Source organism: Cynoglossus semilaevis, chromosome 6 (assembly GCF_000523025.1).
Source record: "Cynoglossus semilaevis isolate Cse_v1.0 chromosome 6, Cse_v1.0, whole genome shotgun sequence".
NCBI lineage: Eukaryota > Metazoa > Chordata > Actinopteri > Pleuronectiformes > Cynoglossidae > Cynoglossus > Cynoglossus semilaevis.
In genome coordinates, this window is record NC_024312.1 from 10,497,493 (window position 1) to 10,507,408 (window position 9,916).

General features: G+C 38.7%; 1 protein-coding gene across 1 annotated transcript in view; it reads right to left on the bottom strand.

Annotated features, from left to right (window-relative positions):
• pclob (piccolo presynaptic cytomatrix protein b) overlaps positions 1-8,049 on the bottom strand; it is a 57,627-nt gene extending 49,578 nt beyond the window's left edge. The window contains 3 exon segments of the mRNA XM_025056345.1: positions 70-873; positions 4,284-5,508; positions 7,527-8,049. Coding sequence (XP_024912113.1) covers positions 70-873; positions 4,284-5,285 — 1,806 coding nt within the window. The 5' untranslated portion in view covers positions 5,286-5,508; positions 7,527-8,049.
• Between the last annotated feature and the right edge of the window lie 1,867 nt (positions 8,050-9,916).

Sequence of the window (9,916 nt, forward strand, 5' to 3'; positions counted from 1 at the left end):
TTTATAGTAAGACCTTAATACAGTTATTAAGTATTTATGGAAAGGTTTTATATAAGTGATTTATCTTACCTCTTTCACATTTGGAGTGGGATTAAATCCACACGTATTGCAGACAGTTCTTTTGCATTCAGTGCAGGTGGAAACGTCTGTTGAGCAGATGTTGAGCTGAATTTTACAAATTGAACAAGAAGGCTGGCGTCGAACTGGATCGTCGGGATTTTCTGTTGAAGCTGTGCCCTCTTTGCCCTGTGTCTTTCGTGCCGGAGATGTTCCTGCCTGCTGCGGTTGTTTTTTGTCCTGTTTTGACATTTCACCTAATGTTTTTGTGGTTTCTTTTTTCGGCTGCATTAAAGGAGAAACTGGAGGTGTACTTTGCGGTTTATCTTGTACATTTGAGGGCTCTGAATTGAAAATAGAGGAACCAAAGCCAAAAATCTTTCCAGTCAATGAATCTTTGGGTTTTTCAGATTCACCTTTAGCACTACCAAAGCTAAACAAACTATCTAACTTCTGTTGGGAGGTTTTGTTAGGGCTTTGCTTGAGTCCAGTTTGACTAGTTGCGGTGGGTTTTTCAGACCCTGGAGCTTTTTGGGTGTCATGTGTTGTTTTTTGACCAGAAGCTATAATGGGATTCTTTCGACCTTCTTGACCTTTAGCTGCTTTGCTATTGGCAGGGACTGTCGCTGTCATATTGGGTTGTATTTTCAGAGGAGAACTTAATGCTGAGGTCTCCTTTTTGACAGGGACAGGAGAAGATGCAATCTTTTTCTGAGTAAGCGAATCTTTGTTTTCCTTGGTCATGAAAGGTGCAGATGTTTCTGAAGATCCTTGAGCTCTATGTATCTGGCAGGTGAGACACAGCCATTCACAGCCCTGAAAATAATAATGTGAAAAAAATAATAATTAAAATGACAAGTACATCATAGCTAGACTTGACAAATAGAACAATAGAACTGACCAAATACTAAGTAACATCTTATTTGTACAGTATGTGTATGTGCTCTGCCTCGTTTCTTTTTTCTTCAGCTTTCCATTTTTTTAAACAATATATCAATTATACATATTTCTCTCTAATTAAACATATTCTCCTCAACACATCTTCTAACAACACTTTTTCCTCTGTATTGTAACTTTACCTTAGATGTCACTCTGATCACTTCATTTCTAATCCTATCTGCACTCACTCAGAAAGAAAATCTTCGAATCTTTAAATCACGCAAAACAGGGCCACTGTCTAATAGAAAGAGAGTTTTTTAACGTAATTAGCAACATGTCCTTTAAATTTCCCTTTATGTACTGTAGAGCTTGAGTAAACAAAAAGAGGGAAGGATTGGCAGCAAGTGTTGGGTCAAAACTCAAAACTCAAAAGGTTGAATATATAATATAGCATTGAGGCATTTACCTATTATCATCATACAAAAATGGCTAATGCAATGTCACTTCAGCTGACACAAACCAATCTGGGCAGAACAAAAATTCAAACCGTCACCTCTTACAGTTTTACCAGCTTTCTAATCTCTTCACAAATGATGTAATGCAAATAATTTGCAAACATCCTAATCCAGGGAGCGTCCTGTTCAAGTTCATCTGTCATCTTGACAGCATTGTCAACAATCACTGATGTAACCCAAATCAACCTTAAACCCATCTGTCTATTTGTATTTATAAATCAATAATGTCTATCTCTTCTCATTACTTAATTTCCTATTCTGATATGAACCGCTATATGCCGTTTGGGTTAAAGGCAGAGGACACATTTCTCTATAAGCCATAGGCGTCTACATTGTTCCATGGGATATTTATACAGACATTAACACGGCTGGTTACACGTTAGCTCTTTCCTGCTTCGGCGCCCTGATCGTAGTTGAAATACACAGGGGGGGACTTAGTGATTTGCTGAAGCTAACATTAGCCCCAGGGCTAACTCCCTTCACTTTGTGCTTGTCCGCGGCAGAAGTAAACAGAAACAGTGAAGTTGGGGTCTTTATTATCAGTCGCACCGAGCACAACAGTACATAAACAGTGTTTTAACTTAGCTCCTGTAGAACCAACTCACGCTTCAGCATGACAGGGCTCAAACTGCTCTCAACTTTGGCTAGCGTTCTCTCTCGTGCACCCCATGCACATATACGCACACAGCCATTCACAGACAGACAGCATAGTAGCCTGTAAAAATCCACAAATTAGCCATTGTTTAAGCCGCAGGGTTCAGAGCGTGTGAAAAAAGTAGCGTCTTATAGACCGAAAATTACGGTAATGATGAAATATTGTCAAGAATCATTATCGATTTTTCCTCCAATAATGAAAATGCCGCAATGCAATGCCTTGGTTTCACCAGGATGACGCGACCTAAACATAGTTTTGAAGTGAAACTGAAACTATTATTTGTATTATGTACACAACAAACCACTGCACACATGAAATGCGTCCTCTGCTTTTAACCCAAATGGCTTCATGCCACTCCTGACTTCCTCATACACCTTATTTTTTTTCTCACCATTATTTGTTTTCTCATGATGCACGAGGTGCACAGCATCAGAATCGATGAATCGATGAGACGTTCTCTGTAGCTCAGCAGTATTTAAGGAAAAATTTAATCTGTATTATTCTGCCATTCTTTTTGGTACTGCACACTGATCTGAACCTCTTTCTTGACCCAGCAACACTTTCTCATACATTAGGTGGTTAAGGACCCTGATATTTCCGTAGTCATATCATACAGTCCTTAAATTGTTTTCAAAACACTCTTTTCTATTTCCATTCTCTAACTTTCAACAATGACATCATAATATCGACTTCCTTCCATGTCACCTCACAAAATTGTCATTTCTGTTGGTTTAAAACGTAGTTCTTAATGATTTCAAGCCAACTTTTCCATTGCCAAGGGGTCCGGGTAACATTCAAATATTAGGACTGTATTGTTTTAATTCTCACTCGTGGTTTGATTTGTATTCAAAATTGAAATCAACCACTTACAAAGAGCAAGAATATTGTTAGCATTGTTGTAATCACATAGCTATTTATTGTTTTTTCCAGATTGTAAATCGCTTGAAAGTATAAGTCGCAACAGTGCCCAGTAAATTTCCAGTGGTGCAGGAGTAGCAGATACTGGTACACAAGCCTGGAGTGCCCTTTCACATCTGTCAGTGTGAAAATAACGAACGTGAAATTATATATTTTAATATAAAAGTCGCAACTGAGTATAAGTTGCAAACCCAGCTAAAGGATGAAAAAACGTGTGACTTATAGTCTGGAAAATATGGTAATTGTAAATTGATTTATTGTTGAGTTATCCATAGTGACTCTATGAGTTATCAGATAAAACATTTTTAATGTTTGACACTCCCTAGTTATTATAGTATAAATTTTATGTTAATTTTAGAATATAATTTAAGGAATTTATCCAGTTGAAATATATTTTTTTAATTCATAAGAAATTGTTATTTTTGTTGAAGGCATCATTTACTTTAGTAGATTTGGAATGGTTGCCTGTCATTCTATAATACCTTTAGTTTGTTTTTCCTCATTGTATAGATTTGACAAAATTACGCTAACTCTTCCATATATTTCTATCATATATCGCACAAACACAGACAGAAAACTCTGGTTGACAATAGGTACTATACTTTCAATAGCATACATTAAACTTGTATTACCATTAGCCAGAGGTGGGACCAAGTCATTGCTTTGCAAGTCACAAGCAAGTCTCAAGTCTTTGCACTCACGCAAAGGCAAAGTCTGAGTCAAATCCAAGTCAAGACTGAAAAGTGTCAAGTTAAGTCCCAAGTCCTGCCGTTTCTGTTTCGAGTCCTTTCGAGTCCCTCATTGGTTGATACCAAAGATCGTGTTTTTAAATCCGAACAACAGGATCTTTGGTATCGTTTTCTCTAACCCACGCATTGTTTGACAGCTCTTTCTCATTGGTTGTCCCGCAATTTGATTGGCCAACGTTTTATTTGATTGGATGTTGTGCCGACAGCACATACGTGCACAATGAGAGATACACAGCGCTCCTCAATAACTTACTTTATAATCTTTGGGTTTGGGGGAAAGTATCAAGTCTTGTCGAGTCAAAGGGCTCGAGTCCAAGTGAAGTCACGAGTCATTGATGTTAAAGTCCAAGTCGAGTTCCAAGTCTCTTTACATTTTGTCAAGTCGAGTCTAAAGTCATCAAATTGATGACTCGAGTCTGACTCGAGTCCAATGCCCGAGCCTGGAGTCCACACCGCTGCCATTAGCCAGGACTTACCTCAGAAGCACCTCTGCCATTAGCCAGGACTTACCTCAGAATCCGGAGGACTGAAGCCACACAAGTTGCAAACTTCAGTTTTACACTGCGTACAGGTGTTATAGTTGGGTCTTTCCGTGGTATGAAAATTAAGTTCCATTTTATTACACACTTGGCAAAGCACCCTCGATACTTGTTTGGATTGAGAGTCGCCTTTAGATGTTGCTCCAGTTCCAGTTTGAAGGGACTCCGATTCTTTAGATCCAGTTCCAGTTTGAAGGGACTCCGATGCGTTAGTTCCTTTCAGACCTTGCTGCTCTTGTCCAGTTTTTTCGGTGGGCAGTTGTTGAGATGTAGACCTCTGACTCTGCTGCTGCTGCTTTTCTACTGTTTGTGAAGCTTGCTTTTTCTCTAAAACCTTTGGGGACCCTTTTTGTTTTGGTCCATCTGATGAACTCTGCTTTTGTTGGCTTACTTCTGGCGAACCTTTCATTGTTCCAGGTTTCTGTGGCCCAGCTGTTGTATATTCTTGTACCTTAGGTTGTTGCTGTTGTGTAGCAGTTTTAACTGGTCCTTGTTGTCGTGTACCTGTTTTTGGTGAAACTTTTGGAAATTCTTTTTCTATACCACTCTTTGACATTGCATGTTGCTGAATTAGTTTTGGAGAGCCTTCCTGGTCTTGGACCTTAACGGATTTTTTTGGTTGCTCTTCTTTAGGCAGAATTGCAATCTTTCCACCTGCCTTTTGAGTGGCTTGCTGTCCACCAGCCTTGATGGGAATATCAGTCTGTCCACCCACGCACCCCTGTGCTGACCTGTGATTTGGTAGTGATTCACTCTTTTCCTGGCCTGACTTTTGGGATACATGCTGTAGTTGAGGACCTTTACCTGGATCAGCTCTTGGCTTCTCTTTTTCCAGTGGTTTACCTCTCTGTTGTGGAGGAGTTTTCCGATTTTTGTCCCCCTGCTCATCATCTCCAAATAAGCCAAACTTATTAACTGCTGAGGTTACAGCATTGAGGGGGTTGGCCCCACTAAGGAATTTTGAAGAAAACATGGCCTGATGTTCTTCCCCTTCAACGTCCTCCTCTTCGCTAGAGCTGGACTCTAGTAAACTGTCAGAGCAGTTGCTGTCTTCTGTCTGCCCTGGCTCTCCCGATGAGGGCTGGGGGGTGGACACCTTGGAGAGGGCATCTGCAGCCTCAGTGATGCTACTGCTGCTTCGGCTACTGCTGCTGCTTCCAGGGCTCTCTTCTGGTTCAGCATTTATATCAGATTTTCTAAATGAGAATTTAAAATAAAAAAAAGAAAGAAAGATAGATATAAGATAACAAGCAAACAATAATTTGCATGGAAATATATAGTTAAACGAGTCACTGTATTTTCTTTGGACCTACACAGTTAGCATTGTCATACATATTCCATTAAATGTGATTATATTTAATCAGCATATATCAGTTGCAAATCCTTATACTACATATACGTTTGGCACAAGCCTGATGACTGTAATGCCCGCAATTTACATTTTGCTGCTTCATCCCCACTTACATCTCTACCTACAGTGCAAATACTGTTGAATATGTTTGTAATTGTAATGAAAATATTATATAATATAATATCATTTTCAGTGTGGCTTTGTCCGTGCTCTTTAAAGATGGCTTATGATCGAACATATACAGTATGTTACATTTGAATTATTTTCCCAAAAAGTATAATATGTTGAAACTTCAATTTTAATTTGAAAAAGTCAGTCTCTTAAATTTTAAAGGTTTACAAAAATTCCCTTATTAATAAGACACTAACGGTCTCAAATTGACAGGCAATGCCTCCTTTACTGTAGAGACATTTGGTTGTAAACAGAAATGTGCATAGATCAAGACTCAAGACCATGTGTAACAACAATTATTCAGCTGGAATTTTTCAGCCATTTAATTAACTAATTACATTTGTAAAAACTAGTGCCAAACTCTGATTAATTATTGGATGGATTGTGGTTAAATCATGATTAAGGATGATTAATGAAGATAAATCCAACTATACTTTCTTGATGTGCAAAAACAGTTTTTGGTATATTGCTGGAACATTCAGGAAAGGAAAGGAAGGTGAACGACTTTGTCATTAAGCCTTCCGGACACAAGGCCGCTTCCTTAACCACTAAGGCACCACTGCCCGAGCAAGTAGAAATTTCTTTTTCATAATGTTTCATATCTTTTTTTGTAAATTTGTAAATAATCCGAACGATGGAATCATTACAGAAAAATTTCTAGAAATCTGTACTTGACAGTAACTTGTAGAATAAGTCAAGGGTTGCCAAACGCAAGCAAAAAAACGCAGCCAGCGTGAGCTTGTCTGAAACCCAACATGTCTACGGTGTGGACAAAATTTCAATATATCTGCGTAAGACCCACGGATAGCAATTTGCAAAACATGTATTGCTGAAAATTTTAAGATGGGTTGAAAAGTACACTCATAGAGTCTGTCAGCCCACATTGACATAGTCATAGCCATAAATGCAGTAGTACTAACAATTGGCATAATTATATAAATATATATATATATATACACACACAGCATATTTACAATTCACAACATTCACAGCATCCTCTCTGATTGTAGTCAACAGAGCGAGTTATGGCTCAAACTAATATGCAGGGTGTCATTTAATGAGTACCAATGGGGAAAAAAATTATGTATGTATATATGTATATATATATATATATACAACTGAAGTCATAGCCGGTAGGGGCCCATCGAGTAATGCGCGGAATATTCCCCTTCTAAACGGCAACACTCTACCTCTGGATGGGCAGCCAGTGTGGCCTACACTTGTATGCACATGTATGACAGCAGATTAAACGTGTATTATTCAGCTCAGCTCAGAATCAACCGCTACCGAATGACTGCGTGCGACTGTTATGTAATCATCAATAAGGTTGTTTTTTTGTTTTTTTTTCATTATTTTTTATTTAAGCGTCAAGATAATAAACAACCATAAAGCGTGCGACATTGCTCTGCGGATGGTACATATGATGGTGATAGCTCCCGGTGCTTCCGGGGGGGTTTTAGCAACCCTATTTAATAATACATCGTGAAACATTTGTTTGCCCTTGACCCATTCAAGGCGGTCAATGAAGTCCGAGACCTGGTCGCAAATCAGTGAGAGGAAAACCCAGCCGCATCCAGCGGTATGCCCCTCACATCTCCCCTCCCCATCCCCACAGCCCAGCATCACCCACGCACCGCGTCACAATGTCAACAACCTTAGTGGTTTTTAAATATACAAAGGTGGAACCTTTACCAGTAGCAGCGGAAGATCTGTCTCCCCATCTCCGCCAGAAACATTCTTGTAAAACCTGATCTGATCTTAACGTCTAAGGATGGAGTGATTTCAGAAGGTAGCAGCAGCAGCAGCGAGGCAGCAGAGTGTGTGTGCGTGTGTGTCAGAGAGAGAGAGAGAGAGAGAGCGAGAGAGAGAGATCAGCATCCTTTCTCCGCCTCCTCATTCAGTGCGCAGGCGCCTTCTTCTGGCCAACGAGCAGAAAAATGATCGAGCAAAAACGAAAAAAAAAAAAAGAAAGAAAGAAAGAAAACGAAAAAGAAAAAAATTCATTACATCATTTCATACTGATGAAGTTTTACCTACATGCTTTTTAATAGCGCATCTATTAGAAATGTCAGTTATATGAGTTGGAAAATCTCCTGGTGAGAGACTTGCTGAGGCTGGTCAGTAAGTCTGAGACATGTCTAATGGAACACTAGAAAAACTGATGTTTTGAAAACAAATCTTGACAGCATTCTGTCAAGATGCACCCTAAAGACTAAAATCCACCGACCCTATGAAGAAAAATGTACATATTATTAAATAAATATATTAAATATATTACATATCTTTATTAGGGTTTGAGTTATACCTTTTGCATATTTTTTTCTATACTTATAATTCTGTATTTTTTATTAAATCTAAAAGCAGGTGTGAAAACATACATATATTGGCTGTTATTTGTCTTTCTGTTCTAGCAATATACAGCAAAAATGATTGTCATATTTAAAAATGGCAAGTTACCCTGATCATCACGCACTATTATTTTGTTGCACTTTTAGCTTTGATGCCGCATATATTCACTGTGGCATTGTTTTGATATGCTTATATTGGAAGTTCTGGGCTTTGTGGTGGGCAAGACACGTGTGAAAATGAATTGCTCTTTTATGATTTGAGCCCAATGAATTCTGGCATTGTCATTTGAACACTAGGAATATGTCTCTTCAGGTGCAGGAAGTTTTTTTCAGTATACAAAATTTAAATACATCCACTTACTGGCAGAGGTGTGGACTCGAGTCACATGACTTGGACTCGAGTCAGAAATTTGATGACTTTAGACTCGACTTGACAAAATGTAAAGAGACTTGCAACTCAACTTGGACTTTAACGTCAATGACTCGTGACTTCACTTGGACTCGAGCCCTTTGACTCGACAAGACTTGATACTTTCTCCAAAACCCGAAGTGATCTGTGTAAATATATTATTATTTTGTTTAAAAGGACTCAAAACAGAAACGTAAGGACTTGGGACTTGACTTGACACTTTTTAGTCTTGACTTGGACTCGACTCGGACTTTACCTGTCTTGACTTGAGACTTGACTCGGACTTGAGTGCAAAGACTTGAGACTTACTTATGACTTACAAAGCAATGACTTGGTCCCACCTCTGCTTACTGGATTTCAAGACCAGGCAGAAACAAACATGATGTCAGGGTAGTGGGAAGACTAGGCACGACCGGCTAGCCACGAAACAACAACAATAATCCCACAAAGACAGACTAAGGGAGAAAGGTGTAGTTAGTTCAGTCCCAATCCCTTGAATTCCCTTCACGTTTTATGTGTAGGAAAAGCTTCTACATTCACGATTAAACATAGCCCTGACTTCTGCTGTTGTTTTCCTGCGATTTAATTTCGCCAAGCATTTAAGTGATCATCAATAATGATCAGTTCGGATTTCTCTCCATCTACATTTCTTACTTCCTTGAAGATGATGGCCCCCCACTGTCCTTCCAGTTTTAATAATGCCTTGGGTAGTTCTTAACCCAATATTAGGTACAGTTTTCGCAATCCCCTTAGATGTTTTCTCTGCTTGATGCATGTCAATGTTTTGACCCATAAATGTACTAATATATATATATATATATATATAGTAAAGATATTATTATTATTATGATGCTTAACTAATAGTGAAATTACTGCATCATAAAAGTTAAACCTCAAGAATGGAAAACTACTGAGTAATTGTGTGACAACTGTAGCATGACAAGATATGACAGAACAAAACAATCCTTTATAAAACGTGACATCTGAGTAACAAAGGTCACGGTAATTTGTAAGTTTCAGGACGGCTTTTCAAAAGACGGCTAAGGACATCCAATCAGAAGATGACAACGTTTGCGTGCACAACTTTGTTATGCTTAAAAACCTGGGTCAGGGAAAGATAGTTGGTCAGACTTCGTGAACTGACATCCTATACTGTTTGTCAGGGATGCTCAGATCTCTGTATCTCTACTTTCCCAGAGCTCTGGAACTGCCTATTTTGCTGATTCCGTAATAAACACGAGTTAACAGGAACTGACTCACACAGAGAGAGATTTAAGCAGAATGAGCAGAACCTAACAATATACATACATATATAAATATATAAA